At 41.1% G+C, this 25,995-nt stretch overlaps 2 protein-coding genes across 8 annotated transcripts in view; one reads left to right on the top strand and one right to left on the bottom strand.

Annotated features, from left to right (window-relative positions):
• Positions 1–25,995, bottom strand: part of LOC108114967 (uncharacterized protein CG43427) — a 53,445-nt gene that overhangs the window by 10,879 nt on the left and 16,571 nt on the right. For 5 of the 7 annotated variants that reach the window (XR_001772771.2, XR_001772772.2, XM_017226175.2 and 2 more), the window contains 6 exons: positions 20,650–20,704; positions 13,325–13,367; positions 4,289–4,639; positions 2,838–3,044; positions 1,197–1,339; positions 710–866 (listed from right to left, as the gene is read on the bottom strand). Coding sequence is in view for 5 of the 7 variants with exons in the window: in XM_017226175.2 (XP_017081664.2) it covers positions 710–866; positions 1,197–1,339; positions 2,838–3,044; positions 4,289–4,399 (618 nt within the window). In the remaining 2 variants the exon portion in view is untranslated. Of the gene's footprint in view, positions 1–709; positions 867–1,196; positions 1,340–2,837; positions 3,045–4,288; positions 4,659–13,324; positions 13,368–20,649; positions 20,705–25,995 lie in introns of all 7 variants that reach the window. The other 2 variants (XM_017226176.2, XM_017226177.2) reach the window with 2 other exon arrangements.
• Positions 11,044–11,963, top strand: LOC108114927. The gene is made up of 3 exons (XM_017226113.2): positions 11,044–11,380; positions 11,436–11,753; positions 11,808–11,963. The coding sequence occupies exons 1-3, from the start codon at positions 11,312–11,314 to the stop codon at positions 11,961–11,963; spliced, it is 543 nt and encodes a 180-aa protein (XP_017081602.1). The 5' UTR covers positions 11,044–11,311.

The raw sequence follows: 25,995 nt of genomic DNA, 5'->3' as shown, positions 1-25,995 counted from the left end.
TTCTTCTTGTTTTTTGAAAAATCTGAGCGCCTTTCGGTTTTACATTTCATTTTATTCTAATCAAACTTTTAAATTCGTTCAGTCATTAACTGCCATTCTGCCTTAATTACATTTCGCTTTTCCAATATTTTCCACCCAATTCTAATAGGTCTCAGATGCCATGAACTAACATATATTTTCCTCACTTTGCGGCTGAACGGTTGAGCATTTTATGGACTGGCGACAAGCGCGCCTAATTGCTCAATCCGCAGCTCGATTTCAATCTCAATGGGAATCTCCGCTTCTGGCGGCTGTGCATCGTCGATTGCTGTGGATCATTGTTTATTGTTTATTATTTATGATTATGATTTTATTGTGTTGCTTGTGCGCGCTTTTGATTAATAAACTATTTGTGTTTATTAGCCCGTGTCGCATAGCTTTGCTGGCAACACTTTCCAACGACGCTTCAATGGCCAATCGAGAGCCGGAGCCTCAGCTTAGCGGCAAAATGTTTAAATTATATTTAATTGTTAATTTGCGGTAATTGTTTATAAATGCGGAGGCAAGCAGACACCATAAATGACTCTTAATGATGGCAAAAAAAATAATTTAAAAAGGAGAAACTTTAAGAAACGGCCTGGTACTAGAAATGGTGCTAATTATGTCATTGCTACTGCCAAGATGTGTTACATTGACCCCGACCTTTAGGGGATTTCGCCTTAGCACTCACCATAACACTATTATTGTCGTAGTCCTCGGACAGACTGCTCTTTCCGCTGGCACTGCTCGTCCCGATCCCCAGGTCACTCAGATCGTTCGTCTCATCCTCGTTGTAAACGGCCAGGGAAGCCAGTTTGGCGCGCCCCCGAGGTCCGCCTCTTTCAGCCCTGTAAGGATATTAAACCGATATAAGTATAAATTCACATTCACGAAGCTGAAGAGGTTGGTTTCAAAGTGGCTTTCATAGTGCACAATAACGTTAAATATTCAAATATGAAAACATAATTTTGAAGTTAACTTTTTGATTGACATCTTGGTCATATTGATTAAACGAATAATTAGTCAATCTATAAGTTTACACTTTTCTACTATTGAAGGAACTCTGAAGATCGATTTAATTTGGAACATACTTTTGCAGCAGCATTTGAAAGAATGCAACTTTGGGATTCACTTTTGAGCACTTTTGACACCCAACCGAATCTGGGACTTGTACTTGCCTCTCCTCCATCATTTCGGTGAATGTCTTCGATTTCCGCCGCATGCGATCATGCTCCTCCAGCTCGAGCTTCTTCGTCTCCACCGCACGATCGATGATGTGTTCGACACGTTTTCGCCTTGATGACTTCCAATTGTCAAGGTTCTGTTTGAGAGTTTGCCACATAGTATTTATTATTTGTCGTTTGGGGATTGTTGTTCGTTGTTTGTTGTTCGTCCCCGGATCGCATTGTTGGCCGTGTTTTGTTTTGGGGCAGAAAGGCAGCGAAAGTTAGTATAGAAAACGAAATGGGCAGACGTGTAAGTGTAAATCGCCATTGTATTATTCGCGTGGAAGTAGAAGTGGACGAGCAAAAGTTTCTTTTGATGGCAATTAAAAAGTTTTGACGCGGCTGCGGAACTACGTGACAAAGGTGAAATGTTTCCGCAGCGCGTGAACTTCGCCGAGTTTCATGTCGAGCGTCAACTTATGAAAAGAATTTCTGATCCCATTTTGTATGAATCAGAGAGATGTGCCAATGCTCAGATTGGAACGAAAGATTGTGCTCCCTTACTAAGTTAACTGATATTTTCATTCCTATATCTCGCGAATATGATGCTGATAAAGACTACCTATCAACTTGGCTTATTAATCTGATCGGAGTTCTGTTGTTTCCTCGTTTGACTCACAGTTAATCAGCTTCCGGGTGGCTGCGATGGCATTATTGATCTGCCATTCTTATTTAGAAGCTTTCGCACTAGTTTGTACAAAAAGAAAGCCAAAGATAGAGACTATAAAAGCGGCTGCGGACTTCCTTTCCCATCGAACTCGATCGCCCAGTTCCAAAACGCCGTTCGCATCTTAATGGATTTTTCCCTTTTCGTTTTTGGCACACAGTCGTAAAGCAAAAGTTATGCCTGGGAACCTTTAAAGTTTCGATGAACTGATCATGGAACATTGGTCAACCGTTTGAGGGCACTTCAAATGCAGCGAGTGCATCGAAATGGCTGATTGGGTAATTAGGTGGGTACAGTCACTTCAAAGGCAGCTCTTCGCAGGGGTTACGCGGCCAGCGAATTTGCATGTAACACACACAGCATTGTGCAAAGAAAATAGAAGCGGGCCAAAAGCAGGCGGCCACAAAAACTATCAACAAAATGTAATAGTGATTATGCAACGCAATATCTTTTTGTCCGCTAACGGGCGACGTGCATTGGAAACTGGAGCGGCCATAACGAGCCGTGTGCCATGTGCCATGCCCAAGTGGTTTCGCTTTAGTTTATCCGCGGCGATAAGTTTCCAACGGCCAGTTAACAAAAAGAAGGGAAAAGCGAGCTTGGGAAGCCGATGCTTAGATACCCTATCATATACCATTCTCAAAAAATTAGAAATTAGAAATATTACGAAAATTGATCATTGAAAAAGAGAGAAAAACATTTGAAGGATTGGTCTGATCAGAAGTTACAACGACCTATATCTGTACCTTATTTAAAAAGAAATCTTGTCTTTGAGCTTTATTATCTTAAGAGCAATGTTATATTGAAAGATTTGACTAGAATTAGTTTAGCCGAAGCGAAGGCGATTTAGAAATTTGTCACGTCATCTTTATCCAGTAGCAGTTTTCTGAGTTTTTACATCGATGTGATGTTTAATATGGACTTACGTTCTGCCACTCCTCGGGCTCCTCCTTCTTCACCTCCTTCAGCTTCTTGACCTCCTCGGCCTTCTTCAGCTGCTCCTGCGCGGTCTGGTATAGGTTGCAGGGCTTGATCTGGACGAACTGCATCGGATTCTTAGAAGGAGCAGGAGGCGTGGGTCGCGTCACTCGCTGCTTGGTCACGTACGACGTGGGATCGGGCGAGGTTACGGTCTGCAATTAGCAATAAATGAAGTAAATGCAATAAAATTTCTAATTAGCGTGAATTGCTTTCAATTGAATGAAGTTGCAAAGGGACAAAGGGGCGGGGAGAGTCAAATGCAAATGTCAGCGGACCGATGTCCAGGGCGTGGAGTCATTGATACCGCTTCCATGAGAGCGTGTGGGCAGTTTGTTTATGTGCCTGTATTTTCTGCTCTTAAATTCCATTAAGTATTCCGCTTATTAAGCTGGCAGCCTTCGGGCTCTTTAATTGCATGAAGTGTTCAGCGGCTTATATGGAAATTCTGATTAGCTCATACCTCGGGTCAAGGGGAGCCTTGAGTCCTCAAGAGATTGGCTTTTTTGATTGATTTACACCGTTTCGAAAGTTGGTGTGACCTCCGAGTCAGATTACTTTATGAAGAGTTCAATAAATGCAACCAATAAAGTAAATATGTTAAATGCGTTTTTTGGTCGCAGTAGTGTTTTTATTGCTCAGCTGTAAGAAAGAACTGAGAGCCTTTGCTGCATAATTCTGGCATCCAAAATACCTCAAAGATTCCACAAAAGCTAAACTGTCTTGAACAGTTTATTGAAAGCTATCAAAGAACTTTTTTATGCAATAAGAAACTAAAATCCCATATTGACAGAAAAGTATTTAAGACTCTTTATGAAATTTTCAAAAAGTATATTAATAAACACATATTTTTAGGCCTGCATTATTATTATTTTGTAAATAAAAAATGAAAAAGGCATCAACTCACACCATTTTTTAAAAAGTTTCCAAGAAATTTAAATATGGTTTCTTACTTAGGCAGTCACAAATGGCGATATTGAAAAGTTTAACATATTTCAATATCTTATAATTAACGACATTTTAGTTCAGTTGATTTCTTTGTTTTATTCTGCTTAAGAGAACCCATTAAGTATTTAATGTTTTCATTTTTATAACTTTTTGCTTCCTCTGGTACTAGTGGTTTTCTGAAGTATTTCAGTTGCTTGAACCCACCCACTCCCACTCACATAAGGTCTCAGTGGAGCATGGCAAAAGTCAAATGGTCCATTGCCCGCAAATATTTTCTTGAATATGAAAGGCTGTAGCTATCAACTAGAAGGGAATACTAGGAGAACTAGGGGAGTCCTACAGGGGAACCCTAATCGAGACAGCTTTTGTCCTCCAAAAAATGAGGAACTTAACTTACATCTACAATGTTTTCTTATCAAAACTAAGTCTTAACTAGTTTTTAAATACTCACCAGTTTTTTGCCGCAGCCATTTGAGTCCCCGCCGCCATTGATGGACGAGGCCGATGTGGACATGAGGTCTTCGCTGCCATCCAGCATGACATCCTGATCAGTGGCCTCCATTTGGAGCTTATTGTTACTGCAACCTGTCCCTGGACCACTCTCGTCTGCCCTTTTCTGTAGTTTGGTTTGCGTTGAATGTTTTCTGTGTCGACTGAGCTCTGCTCACATGGCAGCTCACTCCTACGCGGGTTTCTTGGCCTCTGGTCAATGGCTCAACATGTCTCCGAACTCTGTTCAAAAGCGATGCGCCACCACCCACGGACATCGGGCGGGGTCTCTTGAGGTGTCCAATTTCATCAGCTGCAAAACAAAGATACACCTGATTGAGTATAAAACGCTTTCTAATGTGCTGTCGGAACGTAAGAGCTGGCCTCATCTAGGAACCATTAACCCCTGGTGTGTCTTTTTGAGTGGGCAGGTGTCATCATCTGCCAAGCTAGTTTCTGGCACAGTTTCTGGCATCCGTGAAGGATCTGGAGAAAAACTGGCAAGAATTTCCTCAACCGGCGGACGACGACAGCTGAACAATGCTCGAACAGTTCAGTGTGGAGTTCAATTAACATTCATCAAAGTGCATCCATAAGATGCTTTATCTAATTGTGCAATTGTCTGAGTGGATGCCGCTCTGGCCTGGGACCCACGCGGTGGTATGCGGGTCAAGCTTATAAACTTCTGCCACAGTCATCACCGTCATCGTCGTGCCCCAGCCAACACATCTTGCATCCAGCAGCCACCAACCCATCCACATACCCATCCGCATCGTTCGTCATCCATCTGTCGGGCTGCGAGCTGAGATGCTTTGTTTTTCCTGCCCTCCATTCACTCTATATGACCCGGTATTTTTTGATCGTTTTGCTACGCTTTTCATTCCCTCCTACCAATAAATATCTATTAGGTATTCTTCCCATCCCCCTCTTGTAATCGAGCTTGTTTATTAATTTTTGTGAATGCAGCTCGGCATGTTTGGAGTTTTCCGAGAAAGTGGGTTCAAAAGGTTACGAGAGAAGCGGGCTACTGCCGTGGGGGGAAGAGTGGCTAAACCTCTATCAGTCATAATTACGAGGTTAATATGACAGCTGATAAGTATTTGGTATGCCTCGGCTTCCTGTCTTATGAAGAGCAAACAAATCGAAACTGAAGCCGATCATTAGGGGGTTCTTTGTACTCTCGGTAATGCCCCATTAGGTGGAATATGTTCTGCCATTAGCTTGGATTATCAACGGTTTGCCAGAGATATCTCGATCTGCCTGGATTGCAATCTCTCTTTCGCACACTTGCACATCAAATTTGATCAGCAAGTGGGTAAGTGCTGAAGACAGGCACTTGAGATAGAGGACTTGAGGCAGAAGACCCAACAGTCAAGACTCAAGACTCCAACGGCACGAGGCTAATCAACATAGCTGATGGTGATGTTAAACATTCATTGCCGATGTCTCTGAATGCTAATTTACATATAAGATGCAGCTTGCAACTACAGCGAAGACGTTAGATGTAATGAAATACTGCAACGAAGAGCCAACAGAAATTAAAGCAAAACTTTCAAATTGAAGTAATTAGCCATGGGAAGGGGTTTTAACTTAATGCGACTGCAACTGCAAAAGTTAAGTAGCAGGAAGAATCGAATCATATTTTGTTGTGACTTTTTTACATTTTTAACAAAATTAGAAACATTTTTGTGCAATGTAGCCAGCAAGTGACAACAAGGCAAAAAACTTCAGTGGTTAAACTTAATGACCAGGCCAACGACGGCAGCAGAAAATTGCAATAATTTGAATTTAGCAAAAGACAAGACTGCGATGTCTTTTACACAAGAGACTCGGCAACTTTCCTAAGAGTTGGCTAGGCCAGAGGCGACAAAGTAACAACAATTATTTAGCGAACAAAATGATAATTAGATAAAAATGCAAAAGATCAGCGTCAAATCCATCTTAAAGGCGCCAATCGCGCCGCAAAGCCAGGCCGGCGTCAGTTTGTCGGCTCCGAGTTGGAAATTGTATCAAGATGTTTTTGTATGGGCTTGAGTGCTGAATTAATTAATAATGACGACTATGATGACGATGCCGCAAAGTGAAAGAGAGTGAGAAGTGTTCCTGGGGAAGGGGAATTCTTGTGAGTTCACCAGAGACCAGAGACTAGAGAGAGGCATGTAAATGCCACGCAATTGTCTTTGCGGCTGAGCTGGCTCTGGGTCTGCGTTTTAGCTAATTAGCAGCAGCAGTTAGAGCTGCTCTAAGGCGGCGATTGCCGACATCAAAGAAACTGCGAGCCACCGATCCATGCTCAGTGCTGTTTGGGGCAAACAAGGGCAAGGCTTTGACTGATTTTGAAGTGTAAACGTTATTTCAAGATTAGAGAGAGGCTAAATGGAAAGAGCACAAAGTGACTAACTAAACAAATGTTTCACGCAATAATTTAGTTGTAGTTTTAAATCGCTCAATAATCTGCTTTCGCTAGACTATTCTGATCATAATCCCAGGCACTCAATCACAACTAGAACCTTCTAGCTTATTGTTTACCATCGACTAATTCGAAAGCAAACAGCAAACAGAGCTCCGAGCTCATAGAAGACGATCATTGTACTCAAGAGGACGGACAAACAATAACCAGACCGTTCTGTAATAGCAAAATATCTAATTAAATATTTATCAGGGACTTGAATCTGGAGAGGGGCAAACGTATTACCTTATCAGGCAAGTGAGATCAAGATTGCGGAGCACTTTGCCCCAGAACACAATGGCTGGGCCTGTGTTTTCCTTTGGGGAAAAGCAAATAATAACCGCAGTACTCTTACTGCTCGCTGCCGCTCAAGTAGCGGAGGCTCCGCTAATGATCCCCCGAGCGGACCAGCACACCAGCACATTCAAATGGAGCCGGCGACACTTTCGAGTAACCGCGATTCGGTAACAGCAGTAAAAGTGGAGCAGAGTCGAAGAGTTGGCCAGCTGGAAAGTGGCATTGTAATTAATGTTTAACGTGACTTTAAATTAAAATTGTTTTTCAGCCGAACGCGGCCTCGGTCGCGTCGAAAAGTGTGAAAAAGAAAAATCACAGGGTGTGTGGGGTGGGTCGCCGTCGGGAAATCATCAGTGGGTACTGGGTGGTGGAGACGAGATGGTGTCAAGCTCCGTTAGTTGCCGGCCACTGACACTAATGACATTCAAATTGTTGCGCCAAAAGAAGCCATAAAAATAAAGCCAGAAAATCCATGGAAAACTAATCAAAGCGCGACACCGAGAAAGTGCGACTGCACTGCAAGAAAAGCAACTTGTCCCTTGTCCCTTTCTATGTCATTGTTCTATCATAGCTCTTAATCGTAACTAGTTTATTCAAATTTGAAATGATTTGTGAATATTTATCTTAGGGAGTCAGACTATTTCTCACAGTGCAGCCTCCGTCTGTAGTCCAAACCCCAACCCAACCCAAGTCCGAGTCCGAGTCCGAGGCGTGCAATTGAAAGTGTCGCCGATTGCTTTTTGTGGGCGCTGATGTGCAGCCATCACTCACTGAGACCAACCCACCGAATCACGAAACCACCGAACGAACCCCCAGCCACCAACCAACAACATAGACCCACTCCGCCCCCCGCCATCTAATATTGTGGGTTGGCTCATAAATCGAGTCGACGGCCATGCCACATGCGCTACAATGAATGCTTTTCTTCGTGTTACATGTATCCGCAAGATATCAGGCGCATTAGGTGACATGCCATGCCAAAGCATATGTACACGTCTTTCGCGGGCACCTCGGCTGTCGATTTCACTTGCCCGGAGTTGTGCAATGATCAAGGGGTTAATAGACGCCAATCAAGGGAAGCTTAACTATGGCAAGACTGCGGGTGATGTCGTCTCCCTAGTTTGGATACCCTTGTTATAAAAGACGCGTTACTTTTTTGAAGAAGTAACCAAAATTACAGATCGTCTGTGGACCAAATGATAGGATCTTGTTAGCATAAGATTGGAATAGAATGTCATCACTATCAATAAGATTATTCCCAACAAAGTACCAAATCAACTAGCAAATTGTGGATTCTTCTAAAAGAAGTCAAGATCAAACATTTTAGCGCAACTAGAAACGAACTTCAAGTGCACTGTTTGCCAACCATTAGATATTTTCGGAGCAACATTGAAGGCGAAGATCGCAAACGAAATGGAAAAACGGAAAAATATGTCTATAGATTTCGTGATAGAGCGATCGAAATGTACAAAATGCACAGTGAAAATCTATTTTTACCCTTTCTGTTATGGCCACGACTCGACTCGTACTTCTCATTTGGCCCATTCATTTTCGGTTGCATTAATTGAAATATTTCTCAAGCGTGGCCAGAAAACAACAAAATGGAAAGTGAAGTGTGAAGTGAAGTCTCGAATGGGCTTCCAGCTCGGTCTTTGTCTGTCGCTGCTGCCTTTCCAATCACAGCAATGCCAATCTCGGCATGTAAGTACGAGTACATCGAATATACTATAGCTGGGCAATTATCACGCTGCCGCGATCTGAGCATAGATCTCGGATACATGCCCAGCGCGAACTGTTCGCCGATTCGACACGCAAAATTTTCAGTTCATTAACATTTCAATATCGATAAGACCGAAATGCACTTTCGCTCCGCCGAGATACAATCGCCGACAATTGAAATTGTATCTCTTAATGTATCTACACTCGAAATCGCCTTCTGATTCCGTCAGTTTGCGTTAATAATAGTTATTGACTTATCATGGCGCATTCTTCTGGCACTGAGTTGCAATTTGTGACTCCTTGCCTGTGACATGCATGTCTCCATCTCGGCTGGCAACTACTTGTGCTGCCCCTCTTCGGGGGCTGAAAATTGCCAAATCAACAGGAAAATTGGGAAAAACAAGCAAATGAAAGGAAAACCAAACAATGTACAAACTGAAGCATTTGCATTATGGCGGCAATTTGATTTCAATTTCGGAGCATTTGTATCTGTATCGCTTAGATACGTTGCATTTCAGGCCAACTGCTGTTTGCTGCTTGGTGCCTGCGCCTGTGCCTGTGCCTGTGCCTGCCACTGCTGGCAAATTGTGCTGCCATCTGCGTTGCACTCACTTCTTTCCAGGGCTTTTGCACATTTAGAGCAAACAGAAACCAATCTGTGAACTCCACAAGTCGCTTTGTTTAAATAACACTTCTTATGAGTTGCCTCATTCCTCCCTATACACTATCAAGATATGTTTTTTCGCAGAGAACTGGGGTTATACAATCTCAAAGTTAAGTAAAGATCGTATAAATAAATTCGATTTCTTGGTTAATATGCATTTTGGCCCACAGCGACATTGGGTCTTTTAATCAATCCCTCGACCTGCCACACGCTCACTTTTCAGCCTGACCCATTTCGAGTTCCGCCACAACAGCACTAAGCTAAAATTATTTTGTTTGCCTTAAAAATGAGTTACATGTTAAAAATTTACATTCGTACACACCCACCAAGCGTCGGAGCCTCGCTGCCACGAGACACGCCCCGGGAAAGAAGGTTGCCAAGAACGTTCTGTGGCAGAAATTAAAATTTCGTACATGGATAGCAGTTTGGCTTTATAAATCGAGTTTGTTTCAAGGCGTGACAGAATGCTGGATTCGATACACCCAAGGGAAGCAACCAAGATGGATTTATTCAAAGTAAGCATTTGGGTTGTAGCCTTAAATGAGTTGGTTAATTGCACACCGAAGGGGTAAAGTTAAAAAATTGCATTAAAAAAAACATATTTAACATCAATTTTAAGTTATAATTCTGGTGCCCACACGGAACGTGAATAAAATTTAAGCTGACAGAGTACCTAATTGAAATAATAATAAAATAACAACAAAATGGTATAAAAAGGGTCAGTTGGGGTAAACTCACGTTAAGTAAGGGCATTACACTTTCATTCTTCTACCGTAGCTTTTATACTTTATGGCAAAATAAATTGACGCATGCGTAGGCCCAGTTTTGCATTGTTGTTAAGGTTTCGAGGCTAATGTCGTCGTTTGTATGGGGCAAGAGTCCGGTAGCCAAAGCAACTGAAAGTTAGGTGTACCTTTGCCCCACTCCCGTGCGAATGTGCTACTGCAACATGAGACCGCAGCATCGCCACCTCGCCCCCAAGCCATCGCTGGCTCTGCGCACATATGCCAACCACATGCAGCATAAAACCAACCTAAACTTTATTTTTGTGCGCATCGCTGGTCGTGCAACACAACGCAATGGATTTCCATTGTTTGGGCCCATGATTTCCCTGCTGAAACTGCAGGTTGCGAGTGAGCTGCGGGGTCCGCTGCCTGTGTTAATTGTTGCCAGCCATTCTAAAAGGCGTTCTGTGTTCTAATATTAGCATGGAAGACTGACAGACCAAATCAAACTACAATTTCGTTTGGATTTGTCCTTAGTAATGATCCGAAATATTTTGAAAAAGTTAAGCTTGGAAGGTTTATGTTCAAAATAAAAACAAATCTGGAATCTGCCTATTAACATCGTATTTATGGTAAATATATATTTGCGAAGCTGCGGGCAGACTTACTAGTACTATTATTATGCGATTACGCTTGCATCATTATCAATATGCAATTAAGTTTGTTGTTTGTTAAACAAAAATAACAAACGTTCTACCAAGTTTCAGCCCGACTATGAAACACTCGTTTTTATATAATAGTATATATTATCTTTCTTTGCATAAGTAAATAAGCAAGAAAGTAAGTAGTTTTACACTTATTGAGCGTCGGCACAGCAAAGGTGTAGTTTCTAGTCTTCGAAAAGGGGGGATAAAAGAGCTTGCTTGAAACTGAAATAAGTCAGATACTGATTACAGATACAGATACAGATACTTTATAATATTCCCCTAAATCGTATATAGCTAATGGTTATAATTAGTCCAATATTCAAATGGGAGTTTAATTTGAACCGTAATAAAGTCGAAAAACAGAAAAATGACTGAATGACTGAATTTTGTCAGATCTACTATTTAGTATTTAAAACTCGACACAATGGGCCATGGATCAGAAGTTTTTGCTTTGATTTTGACAGTGCATATTGCCCTTGAAATTGGTTCCATTGTAAGTACTTCTTTTTAACATAAAAGCATAGTAAAATAGAGAGTTTTCCCCTAAGAATGCTTCCAGGTTCAGGTTCACCAACTTTGTTTGTGATTCTGTGGATGAATCTTGGATTTCGGTGCACAAATGCCGTTTGAAGGCGGTTCAAAGGGGCAAAACAACATTGAGTTTCGATGGAACTGTGCTAAAGACAGTCTCAACTCTTAAAGTTCATGCCCAGATTTTCAAGAGGGCCAATGGCTTCAAGCCCTGGCTCTACAACATCACGTTCGATGGCTGCAGATTCCTGAGAAAGCCCTACGAAGCGCCGGTAGTTCTGGTTTTTAACCTTTTTAAACCATTTTCCAATCTCAATTTCACATGCCCCTATAAGGTAATAAATTGTTGATATTAACTTTATATATTTAAGCAAAATGTTCTGTTTCAGGGACCAGTACGCGTCATAGGTTTCCACATCATCGGAGAGCAGATTCCCGTGCCGCTTCCCTCTGGGGAATACCTAATATCAATAAAGTGGTACCTCAATAAGATGCTCGCCATTTCCACGAGCATTTACTTCTCATTTGAGGAAAATTTGACTTAAAGTGACGCCGTTGTTGTTTTTATTTGCTTTATTTACCAATCTATATTCCTAAACGATTGAAATATAAGTTGCATACGAGTATGACTTTTGGCAGTAATAACTAAGAGATAAATTCTTTCGGGTCTACGCTTAACAATTCTTTATATTTTATTTAAATTCTAAACCGACACTTAAGGTTGGTAAGGTAAAGAAGCACGCTTTCGTAGCCTTGAGAAATATTTTGGATCTCAATTTAGGTATAAAGAATAAGTAGAAGATCGTCAGATTTAACCACATTCCAAGAATGTTTTTTAATTGACGGGATAAGACATTGCCTAATAATTAACTTAAAGAATGTCATGTTTTAAATTGAAATCAAGGAAAATATCTGCAATCTTTCTATTTTTAAAAATAGTTGCGAGCAAATGCGTCACACTTGCGGGGAATAAATATGAATAAACAAGAATATGCGATGACCAATAAAGTTAATTATAAATTAGTGGACGTATATGAAGTAATATTAACGCGGAATTAGTCATCCTAGCTTTTCTGATATTCGAGATCAAAGCTTGATGCGGATCAAGCTGATAATCTCATCTCTCTACAGGGCAATATTAAACAAAAACGTTCGTGTGAGAGATGCTTCCCAAAGAAAGAAGTTTAAAGTTGCAATTTCTGTTGCTATTTAATACAAATATCAAATATTATATAATTCTTAACCGAATTAACTAAACGAGGGTTGCAAATTAAATTGATTTGCCTTTTGGCTATAAACCTTTATGTATCTACGCATTAGGTTTATAGAGTTTAAAAGGGCAAAGCCATGGCTAAATGCAAATGGCGATGGGTCTCACTTTGAAAAATCTTTTCATTTTCCCTCAATGATTTTCCAGCATTATTATTAATACAGGCTAAGAATGATTTTCTGCCTCAAGAAGTTTGTAAAAGTGGTATCCAAGTAACTGACGCCAAGAGTGAAGCTGTTGTACTGCAGGCAACCGATTCTTATAAAAATATATATATTTCAACATTTTCCATCATGGCTTAAGAAAAAAGGCAGTTTTCTGAGCATAAATGAAAGGTTTTTGCAGCGGATGTTATGTAGTAATTATTTTGTCGGAGGTTTTTCTGCTGCACCACCAGCACCTGTGTAATGCTTTTGACGGCGGAAGTCGCTGGCCACTTTTTTTTGACAAAATCTTATAAAAACGAGTAAAAAGTTGAACCAAAAAAAGTATTATTCGAATAAATATTACTGAAAAGTAAATATGTTGCGCAGCTCATTTGAGTTTCAACAAAAACTAATCTCAGTATTGCAAAAGCTTCCGAGGTAATTGATTGTGTAAAAGTTGGTAGAGGTTTTTGTGAGGAACACAACTTACCGATTTGGTCTGATTTAGTTATTGTCACTGTTAAGAAGAAAATCTGTAAAGAAAGAAAATTTACTGATTAATATCTAACACTGATACCCAAAACTGCGGCTAGCCGAATCAATACAAGTTGTTAAACGAATGTCTTTAGTACCAGGTCTCTCAGTGGCCGAAAGAGGCGCTAATGAAATTCTTATTGACAGTAAAATACACTCACAGAGGCACATACACACACAAGCAAACCGCAGTCGAAAGATAAACAAACCAACTTCTCGCCCCAAAAGAACTTATCCAACTCACGAGGAAAGCTACCAAGTTTAGGCATATGGAATCGACATAGGTGAAGAAGCCCAAAGCGATGCCACGGAGAACGAGAATCAGACGAGCGGCCAGTTACAGATTCAGATTTAGATACAGATACATTTGAGTGATCTCTTTGGCTTCTAACGTAAGCGGGAATTCTCGAGGTCAGCCACTTTTGCTATGGGACAGCCAGCTAGCCCCATGCTTATAAGTCTGTCTCTCCATTCTCGGCCAGTCCCACCAGCATTTACTCTCGTCTAAGACCCGGCTCTGTCCGGTTTTTCCTTTGGCCGCAGTGCATTTGCTGCTCTGTTGCTGTGGCTGCTTCTGGTGTATGGTTTTACTTAATTTACTTTACTGTTATGTTTTTGCTTTCCGCTTGTTAGGCAAGCTCAGCAATCCAAGCAAGCCAAGCAATCCAAGACGGCGATGCAGTCGCTCCATCGACGTGTGTATCTGTCAGATACTTTTCTGCTGGTTCTGACTGCAACCGCAGTGTCGTCATACACTTGAACTTTTTGGGTGTGCACCGCCCGACTCCGTGTCATAACCAATCCGTTAATAACAGCAAGAATAAAATGAATCCGCGGCGAAATGCCAAAGTTTAATGGCAAACTGATTTGTAATCCAACAAGTTATTGCAATTCTCAGCTATTACTGCATCACAATTTTGTTGTGGTCAAATGTTGCAAGGTGTTGTCAGTTCCACGATTACGTAAACAGTGTTTACTGCCTTTCGGCATTATCAAATCAAAAGCAATATTAGTAGAGGTCCAAATCAATAACGATTTCTGTTCGGAATTATTGGGGAACAGACTATATGGCTTTGATTTTTATTGAAGAGTTTCGGCTGGAGCTAACGACCAGGCCATAAACAAAGAAGCCTCTTTGTGTTCCATTGACACAGTTTGCAGTTTATAACGTTTTATTGCTCTCTTAGTCCCATATATGCCATTGATTGGGCATGATCTCAGACCTCCTGATAGAGACATCGACGAATACCAGTGACCCAAATAGGCTAAGCGTTGAGATGGCTAATAATTTTATTGTTGGTGTAGTTGGGAAATATCTTTAATTAAGCAACAGCTTTGTAAGCAGTAAGGATATATATCATAGCTTTTACCCAGTCTTGTAAAGTCGGTAATGTACTGCCAAAAGTTTGAGAAGCATTGGCGGCATTTAATGGAGGGTGAGCTCAGGCTTTTGTCAGCTTTAATACGGTGGAATAACACAAGAGGGATCTCTGTTTGCTTTCCACAGGGTAAGGTGCATGAGAGGGGAAAGAGGCAGACTTCGCTGGGCTGAGACAAAAGGCGTGAAGCCTAAACCGACGATAAGTGTCTATAATGTCTATGAATATCCGGCTGAAGGCAGGCACGAAGAGCGCACCAGAGCCCAAAGTAGTAGACAAACAATGTCATCCAAAGGATCCGCTCACGTAAGGGGGCAGGAGCAAGGGCTCAGTAGAGGCGAAAAAGGGTAAGGAACCATAATGACAACATGACATGCAAAGTTTTGTCAAAGCCCAGACAGGCAAACAATGTTCGAGTTGTTGGAAGCGGACGAAGCCGAGGATGCGGATGATGGCAGAGATGAGGATGAGCTCGCCCTCGCAGACGTAAGTAGCCACTGCGGCTGGATGCGGGCCTTAATCAACTCTCCGAGCGGGGGCCTTTTGTCATCATTTTGCATTTCTTACATTTTTGTTTAGCACGTTATATGAATAACTAATTGAGGGCCGTATACCGCAACACGTACGAGGGGCATTCGAGGCAGGAATGTGGCCGTTCACTGGGAGAAACGGTCGACCTTTTGCTATTATTAAGTTTAATGACGGTTCGCATCAGTTTAGCTTGCTTATCAATAATTTGACATAGGAACTTACTGAAATTGGCAGATGTCGATCAGAATTATATAATATACAGTTTGAATTCTGATAAGAATTATATATCTATGAGTACTGAGAGGAATAAATTATAATATATTACAGTAGCCAGGCTGACTACTTCTAAAATGATTCCCAATTACTTCATTGAGCACTAGCACTTCCTTCTCCCAGTGCAAGCCATCCATTGGATACATCTCCGCCGGGGAAAAACATATAGCCTGTTGAGGGCGGGCATTCGTGGCAGAGCCGCCAAACCATGACTGGGCATAACAACCAACTACCAACAACCAACTACACACTGAAATCTCGGATCCATGAAGAAGTGGAGTAGGACAGCAGCAGCAGCAGAAGCACGGGGCCAGTTCATCGTTCGATCTCCAATTCTTGGCTCTGTGGGCTAAACTGGTAGCACATTTCCTTCTTCTTTCTCTGCTCTTGCTCTTTTTTGCCAGTCCAGGGCTGAGTCATCCCCAAGTCGGCAGTCGGCTGCCTGTGTTTTGCATTAGGCCAAGTTCGATGACTAAGCAGACTTGATTTCAGGTTCTCCCTTCGCGGCCGGCCGGCATAACTTCAATCTGACCGCATCTTCGGCTTGATTGCTGGCCTGCCAGCCCGAGCAGATGCTGTCATGTCCATGTGGTCATGCCTGCCAGCCAGGCTGCCTGCGAGTGTGGTGCCCACTTGAACTTGGTCGGAGGTTCAGCCAGCGTTTGGGTCACTGATTTCGTAGTTGGGGCTTAGATTAAAGCACTTTATATTGTACAAAGTTACAGAAGGTGATTTTAAAAGTTTTGGTATACAAAACCGAATAGATCCTGACCATGACTAAGATATACTTTATATCCCCTACAAGACATATATTAATAAAAGCACTCTAACTTTGCTTTCAATAATACTTAAATCGTCACATGTGTCTGTTTTACATCATTTAAGTGAGAACTTCCATTAATAAATCCACATGTTAATAAGTACCATTGCCCTTCATTTCATTTTATTGCCAGTTGTTAACACTTTGCTAAACAGAACCACTTAGAACTTACAAATTGATCATGTTAAACAATAAAACTATCCTTATTGCAGATGCCCATAAAAAAACAAAACCAAAAACATTACTTAATCTAGCAAAAAGAAAGGAATCATCTGTTTATTTCAATTTTCCCCAATACCAATGCCAGACGATGATTTAATTCTATAATAAGAATTGTTTTGATTTGCGGAAGAACCAAAATAAATGGTGATTAACGAAGGGAAATGAAAATACACGACAGTTTGAGAGCCACTGTTCACTGCTAACTGGCGATTTTTGTAATTACGAGAGATTTCCCCTGCGGTCGGCGATGTCGTATGGCCTATAATTTCAGCTAGTTTGCTCAATTTGCTCGGCCACTTCCCCCAGTTCCAGTTCCAGTTCCAGTTTTTCAATTGCAATCAATACTTAGTTTCCATTTCATTCGTATTCAAAGTTCAGAGTCCCCCCTTCTGCAGATACATCGCCACACAGACACGGCACACTCGCAATTACAGAGAGAACTCAATGAGTAGAATCAGCACAATGATCGTGCAAAATTAATTTTCCTTTAAACTGCTTTTGTGCTTTTGTTGATCTCTAATTCTTGTTTTTGTGCTCACTCGCTCTTTTTTGCTTTTTGTGTTCCTCAACCGAAGTGGAACAGTTTTGTTTCGCTTTTGCGTTTAGTGGGGCGATCGATTTTTGTCGGTTTACAGCTTGACTTTTCACTTGCGATCGACCCGATAAGGATTTATTTATTACATATCCGTTCTGTGCTGAGGTGAATGTGAAACTGTAGAGCTGCATGCTCGATTGGCTACCAAAAAGATATCTTCGAACAGGCTAAAAGAGTTGAGGGGTTGACATGCCAGTATGTTCTATAAATCACCAAGTTCGAATGTCTTTGTAGATTGTTACTAGTTAATAACATATTTAGCTTCAAGGTTCAAGTTCCTTATTTGGTAAGTGTGTGAAAGCAACTTTGATCCGTCAACTCTATCATACGAATGGGAGGTATTTAACAATGTAGTAAAAAAGTCCCAGATATTCCCTGTATTAACTTCCCACTGCATTCTCTCCCATCCAATCCCATTATTACATCAGTTAACTGCAACTTGGAGGTTTCTTCCCGCTCCCCACCTCCGCTGCCATCACAAATGGCAGGCAAAATACTCTTGCTCTCATACCTTGAGAGACCCAGCGAAGCGTGCAAGTCTAGCTTGGCTGCTGATCCCCTCTCCTTCGCCCAGATCCCCTAAACCCCTTATTCACACGCACTACGCCCTTAACAGGCTAAACTGTGCAACAACCGACGGGGAGCGCCATCTGGCGGTGCTCATGTGAACAATTGCGTTGAATTGTATTTTATCATGGACTTCACTTTTATCTAATACTGGCTTACCCGTGTAGACAAACATCTCATAAACGGAATTTATGCTTGAATTTGCAGAGAAGAAAATATCATTTTTCTTTCCTATATCAAAAAGTATTCATAATTCGGGATTTTTATCTATTAACCTAGGATAAATGAATATACCTATTCAGATTGCAATCTGATTTTGTTAACAGTTTGAGCTAAACCAAAATTTCAATCTGATTATCAGCCGAAACTTTTTCAAAATCTTCTGTTGATGATCTAGCTTGGGGTTTCACGAAGAAAACGGCTTCGTGTAAAACTATTTTCCCTGTGTATATTTTTATTTTTCGTCTTAGTTTTTAATTTGTGGTTCGCTGCGGTCGCGTAATCAGGGTGTAACAATTACGCGTCTTGAATTGCGCCGATCTCCGGGGCGGGGAGCCCCTAGATACAGACACAGAGCTGAGCAGACATCCATAGGAATTCGCGAGTGCCGCGCCCTCTCACGGATTTCTGTGCTCTGCGGCGAGTATGCGAAATAATTTTCGAACGCTGAAATCCTACACCGTCGACAGGTGACGGGCTCTGGCTTAAACTTTCGTATTAGATTCTTAGTTAATTTCAGTTGCGGTTACGCTTTGCCTTCGATTGCCGGGCTTCACGGTTAATTAAACATCGGCCGACAATGCATAATGATTTAGCATCGGTTATGTGTAGTTCTGCTGCCCCGCGAATTATCCACATTAACCAAATAAATCACAAAACAGCTCGGAAAATGCGAATTAAATTTATTTTAGAATGCCAGCTTGATGGCCAAGTAATAAGTTCAGTTTGCTTTGGGTGTGGCCTTTAACGGCCACCCACAAGACTGCCCAGCCCAACGGAATTCCAACGAAATGTGTGCCTAATGTGGGTACTTACGAGCAAATTGGTCAAATGGCATTTTCAAATGTGTTGGCCAAATTGATAAACAATTGAATCAAATTGCTGTAAAAGGCAGACTGTGAGTCGTTTTTGGCAAGTTCTGTAGGCGAATGGCGAATGTGTTTCAACGCGCCATAATCGAATTATTTAAATATCATAATCTGTATTACACTTTGTTACGAAATGTTACTCATTTTACAAATATGATTATTAGGGATAATAGTATCCCTACTTCCGTATCTAATCTCATAAGTTATTAAAGAAGTCTAAAATCCCTATAATCATTAACGCTGAAAGTGTGCTCATTTCGAAACTACATTACCCAACCTACAAGCCCAAATTAGAAAACAAACTAATATTGAAATATTATTCTAATTCAAGCTAAGAGGCACTTCGAATACCATAGATGGGATTTACTTTACCCTATCCTAACAAACGGAAAGAAAAATCCATTGATCACAACCCACCGAATCAGCGAATAACATCGTGCAGAAACTCCAAACTAAGCAATAAAACAAACAATATTTCATTGAAAGACTAACCTTGGAGGCAGCCGAAATCGTTCTATCAGACAATCCCACACTGGATGCCGAGATCAAAGCGATCGGGGCAGGGATGACAACGAATAAGCAATCATTCATTCGGCTGCCTGCCAAAGTCATTGCTAGACACCGCAGATACGTATGTGGCTGCACATCTAGATGCTAACGAATCGAAGCCACTAACAATGTGCAGGATGCAAAGACAAAGACTCGGGGCAATGCAAAGCTAGCAGAGAAATTACAAAAAGCTAACGGAAGAAAAATCTGGCAGCAAAGTGTTATAAATGAAGGAAATCAAAATGCAAAAACTGAAAACGCCTACGCCATTACGAGGGCCTTGCAACTGCAACTAAAAGTGCATGATCATACCCCGATCACAAAAGTTTATACCTAGAAAGAAATTGTTTTTATTCGTTCATAGTTAGCAACTAGACCTGAACTTTGCCCAATATAAATGAGACTGAAAATAGAATTTAAGAATGCAAATTGGTGGATAATAATCGGAAAGATCTCCCAATTATAACTTCAGAAGCAAGTCAAGGGAAAGGCATTGTTTTTCTCTGTGTAAACATTGATGAAAATATTTCATGAGTTGGGTTGGGAAATGGGGGAACCCGGCAGCTAGGCATAGATCATTTTCCAAGTTATTTTTAAAAGAAAGCACAGAGCAGGCAGTGGGGCAGGCAACTGTACCTACTGTAGCCCAAGGCTATTGTATCTAGTGGATGCGTTTAGAATCCACCTTTAGAATCCGTTCCAACCAGCTCTCCATACTTTTTCGCCCCTTTATAGGTTTCCCTCTTTATGGGCTGGCTGTCATTTTGATTTCGCCCGACATGTGCATTGCCTTTTATCTAGTTGCAGTTGAGTATCTCGTATCTCGTAGCTGGGATAATGCGTGCGTATCTGAACACATGTAACTATAACGCTTTGTCGAAAGCAGACAAGTCTCGAGTTGAGTTCGGCCGGCGACTCAACACAGCTTGCATGTCAAATTAATTTCATTCAATTTAAATGCAATTTGACGCTGTTTCACTCGCTGCACTCACTGAGCTGACTCTCAGATCTATAAGTATCTGTATCTGGCAGGTATGCCAGCGCCCGAACACCGAACACCGAGCACCGAGCACCGAGCACAGGGTATCTCATAGCTGCTGATTCAACGTTAATGATGCAATGCGCCGTGTGAGACGGCAAACTGTGCGTTTTATTTTGATGCCTTTTGATTAACGACCCTTGGCTAACATTTTTGCGCGGTTTCAGTGGATGTCGGAGACTTTGTTTATATTATAAATACGTATATGACCAGCTTACCTTTTGAAACTCCTTGACTGAGTGCGGTATTGGTCGAAGTGTTAGTCGTTGGGATCTGGAAATAGAAACAAAGCAACTTTAAAATACTTGCTTTCGAAATTACATTTCAATAATGGCACACAACATGCTGTTCTATGAGAGTGTTCACACGACCAATGCAGGCAATCGAAACTTGAATGTCAATCAATCAATGCTAGCCAAAGGCGATTGATTTCAGATCTAACTATAAACGAAGATGGTCAGCAAAATTCAAAACTGACTGGAGTCCCATTTTTCACGTGCTAATGGACGGGATCATAATTTTAACGCCTTTCCCCGTGGGCCCAATGGCCATTAGAAGTTCTAAAAGAGCTGACCCCAAAAGTGTCGACCACTCAAGGCACCTAAGAATAGCCTAAGAACTGTTGCCATAAAACCCAAAGCTACATGCAATTTACCATTAATATTGAGGACACAAATTTAATAGTTTTACAGTGTTTGGTCTGTAAGGCCCCCTAGCAGATTTGGGACAAGAATAAACTTTTTTTAAATTCCTAATGACGTCTCTTTTTGCATAGTCACTAACCAGGGTAACTCCACAGGCTAACAGGAATTATCATATGAGTTTGTCATTGCTCAGCTAAACAATTAAAAGCGGCAAACATTTTCTTTTTCCTGCTAGTAACTTCTCACTTGGCTGTGAAAGTTCTGCTGCTAAGGCAGTGGGGTTAAATATCTGTCAGCTTCGGCTGTTGAAAGTAAGTCAAATGAGATATTGATACCCTTTACCTTTACCTTTATCATCAATACATTCAATATAATCAATCTCTAATGTTTTAACCGTTTCGCTTTAATTTTAATTGCAGTCTATAAACTCGAAAACGTTTAACAGATTTCCACACGCTATTATATTTGCTCCGCTTTTTAGACTCGCAAATTATCACCAAAAATTAAAAACTTTCATCTTTTCGGATTACGTAAAACCAAACCATCGCCGATGATTACACTTTGTTTCCTATCAGAGAAAAGGCAAATTGATTGTTTCCGAACATAAAATTGACAAAACCCTCAATCTGTCAGCGCCAGTGGACCATTTAAGCTTCAAAACATATTCGCCAACTTATGCTTGATCTTTGAACAGTTTTGTTTCAGACGAAATTATGTTAATTTGTGGTCTTTAATTTCTGCGTCTGCTTGCCTTTTGCTATTTTGTTTTGAAGATTTTATCAGTGCAGTTTATTTGCTAACTATAAAATGTATTTTTTATTAGCGAAGCTTATCTGATGCTGATAATTTAATTCGCTTTTTATTTTAAATTATTTTTAAAAGGTGACAATGCGGCGTTCTGACCTTGAGGGGAAATGTGTGTAGGCGGCATCGGACTTTTGTTTTCGTTTGTCCATTTGGTTTTCAGAAATATATAAAGTACGAAATTATTTCTGGCATATTTGTGTCACATCATCGGTTCTCTTGGATTTTGAATAAGCATACGCCCCCTTGGCCGTGAACTAAAAGCCATCGCAAAATGAGCGAGAAACAGACGGGGAAAATGTTTTCATTCATTCCCAAAATGTAAATATCGGTTTGCTCGTATTTTTGCAGCTGGCCTCGACTTGGCATTTCTCGTCTTCGCTCGTTTTCGAGTAAACAATTTCGCACTCTTGGTGTTCCTTTTTGAGTTTAATTAATAAATTTCCTTTATGTTTGCCCCGCTGGATGGATTATTTACAGTTCCGAAATGCTGAGGCGCAGTTCTTAATACGCCGAAAGATACATTCTTTGGAAAAGCACATTTCACGCCATTTTCAGTGGGAGACTCAGGAGGAGGGCCTTCTGTTTACTTTTATATACATTTTTGTATTATATTATTCTTCCACCCATAATGTTTTTTAATAAAAACAAGATTAAGAAAGTTTTTCCAACATTTAAAATAGATATTTTTCTTCAGTAAAATATAATACATATAAATTATGTATCATATTTTTTCTTGTTTTTACTTTAAAGCGCAGATATTTGTCCATTTCACTCTGTCAAAGTGTGAAAAGCCAAATACAAGTTTTCCATTAAATTTTCTCTGTTTCGTTGCTAATGAATAGTTGGAGCAATAGTGAGAATATTTGAATAGATTTCAATTTCTGTGAGTATGGTATTTAAACACTTTATTATGATTGGTAAGGTAATGGTCTAGTTTCCTCTAATGTTCCTGCTTATTTGCCAAAGTTAAAGGCTAACCACTTGCCATCCATCCACTTGCCATATAATTTACGTGTTTTCAATAATTTATGCACATGCATAATGAATCGGGGCAAGGTCTAGCCAGGACGGAGATTCTATAGCCTCATCTGTAGCCAAACCGATTACTAAGCACTATTAGCATTTTGAAATAATTTCGCGAGGGGTTTCGGATTTGTCGGTCTGGAGAGAACGGGTTATGCTAAGGCGGCTATACATTAACTTTATTGCATAATAAAACACCAAATTTCGAAGACAATTTCGCTACCCGAAATGCCCAAAAGCCTATGTAAACGTTACGCTGTAAACACGATACAAGTTTGGCCAACTTCGGAAGCTCCTCGCCGGGAATGAATCAGAACTTTGCGGTTCATTTATTCAGCTAAACAATCAATGAACACGGATCGCTTGTTTGGCAGTAAACAGCTGCACTGTTCTATGGGCAAAAGTATTTGCGGCATTTTGTCATCTTTCGAGCGTTTGAATGTTTTATTTAATTTTAGCCACAAGGCACCATTTGCAGGGAGGAACAATAACCCGGCGATGACATAAGCGGGCTATTTAAATGGTGATTTTCGATTAAAAAGAAATCAAGATGTGGCAATATTATTTTATTTTGTTTTTTTGTTTTTCTGGTTCTCTGCCTCTGTTGTTGCCTCGTTAGCTCGCTGCTGTGTCCCTGGCACTAATAGAAGAAGACAAAAGTTCGCATGTTTCGTTATTGATGTATTTTCTGCATTATATTGCAAAATGCAAAACAATAGAGTGCCGTGAAATCCGGCGAGCACACGGCCAGAAATGATAATTGGAGGCAAGCAACAATTGCCAGTTGCACTTGCAACACTCGCAACGCACGCACATGGCTGTGCGCATTTTGGCTTTGTTCGCCGCTAATTTTCCCTTAATTACACTTTTTTGTTTTCTTGCTAATTTCCTGCATTCGATTCGCCAGCTGTTCGTCGGAATCCATAATCTCGGCTTTCGCAGAAGTTCGATTTTATTTCAGCGATGTCTGCGACTGCCTTTCAAAGTGATCCAACGTAATTATTTTGATTCCTATTCATTCATATTAATTAGTTGTGGTAAGAATGAAAATTTACAATCCGGAGTTCAATTTGAAGTGACACTCTCCACTTACAAAGGGCAAATGCTTAGGCTAAGGAAACCCGCTAAAGCCATAATGTTCAGTTTTGATTGACTCTCGAGTGTGGCCCTATCAGCTAATGGACAGATATGGCCAGTGTCACCATAATAAGCCGTGTTTACGGCTCTCCGTCTTCGATGACTCTGCAGCCATCGCGATAAGTCGAATGCTGCAACATTGTTGCTATTATTGGCCGATGCGGTTGCCGATGTTATTGTTATTGTCGTCTCGACCGCCACAGTCATTACTGTTGGTTGTTTATTTTCTGCCATCATTGGTTTTTCGGTTGTTTTGACTGCTATGCTACGACCACCATCATCATCATCATCATCATCCCCACCACCATCACCATCAGTTCGGGGGCTGCACGAACCTCCGCCGAGATACCCAGTGTATTATGCTGACGGGTGCATTGAACCCTTGCCGAAAGTGATTGTTTGGAGCGGAGATGATCGCCTTGGAGCCAGAGAGAAAGAGGAGATGGCGGGAGATGCCGACCAGATGGGAAATGGAAATGTAAGACGAACCGGAGCTTAATGGCCTCCATTGTTACCATGTGCTCATCCTTTTCGCATCTCGCTTTGGCTGCCAATCTGTGCCTTGTTTATACCAATTTACAAAACGACAATGTCAACACACAAACTCGAAGAAATGATCGACATCGAAGTCGTTTTTCAACTTCTTTTCAAAACTTAAAACAAAACCAAAAGTATCTCGAAGAAGAGGAGATTAAAGAATTAGTTTTGTGCAATCTAAACATAAAAGCGTTTTGTCTGCTGGGGAGAAAGATCACTTCTTTGTCGTTGAATCAGCGTTTTCTGTTTGCAAAAGAACTAAAACCGAAAACCAACATACAGTCGAAATTTATAATTAAAAATCCGTCATAATTAAAGAATTTATTTCAAACTAAGCCAGGTCAAAGGGAAGGGAAGTTAAAAAGCATTTCCCCTTCGGTTTTCGGGCTTACTTTTTTTGACAAAAAAAAGAGTGAACGAAAAAACAATAAATTAGTGGCTCGAACCAACGAGCCGAGCGAAACCCAGAACCGGAAGTTTACAAAAGTTGACAGTTGATCGCTGGTACGACCCAGCCATGAACAACAGCAGCGCAGCGATTCGCTTTTTAGCTCAGCAAAATCAGTCAGGCATATAGAACATTGACATATCGGGTGAGATCGCAGCATGCCACAGGGAAAATGGGAAGGGAAATGGAGGTGGGGCCAGAAAGGAAAGGCATATCGATATGCAAAAACCACAAATTAAGCGAGCCCCTTTCTCCCTTTTCCCCACACGAAAGCGGAACTCGGTTGGCCGGTAACCTTAGACAGCTCGAAGCGAAAGAAGAAAAAATCAGCGAAATACCCAAGACGTAGACAAAAGCGCATAAGTTTCCGATGACCGTTAATTAAAGCCACAAAAGACAGTAGCTTGGCCTAAAATAGGCCCGCACACTTGTACACAGAGCGAAAACAGATATGTATTCTTGACATTTAGATAGTTTTTCAAACCGTAAGCTTAAGTCACAACGTTAACATGTTCCTAATTTAATCTTTTACAGACTTTTTTATATCCTATAAACGCTCTCCGACTTAAGCCATTCTCCAGCCTTCTTTCGGATCGCCGGTCGGTTGTCCCACACAACGTATGGGCTCTTAAATATGTTGCCGCCTTGGTGCAGCTGCGTTAGAAATTGCAACCCGAACTCCATGCTAAATCTAACCCGATCCGAAGACAAAATGGAACAGCACGCGCTCCAGTTCGGCCAAAAAATAAAAAGAAATCGGGAGCAGAATTTGGGGATAAAGCGAGAGGAGGGGAGTGCGCATGGCTGGGCATCGCCTATCAAGGTTGCATCAATCTTGCGTCGGCGGCGCCTCTAACTGTTTGATTAAAGATCATTCGCCATTCACTTCTGGCTCAGATATTTATTTTCGCTGCAAGACCAACGAAGTTTGAATACCCTTACTGTGTTATGACGAATTCATATTCATG

Source organism: Drosophila eugracilis, unplaced genomic scaffold, assembly GCF_018153835.1.
Source record: "Drosophila eugracilis isolate 14026-0451.02 unplaced genomic scaffold, ASM1815383v1 contig_1897, whole genome shotgun sequence".
Lineage (NCBI taxonomy): Eukaryota > Metazoa > Arthropoda > Insecta > Diptera > Drosophilidae > Drosophila > Drosophila eugracilis.
The sequence above is the reverse complement of the archived record's forward strand: the minus strand, read 5'-3'. Positions and strand labels throughout refer to the sequence as shown.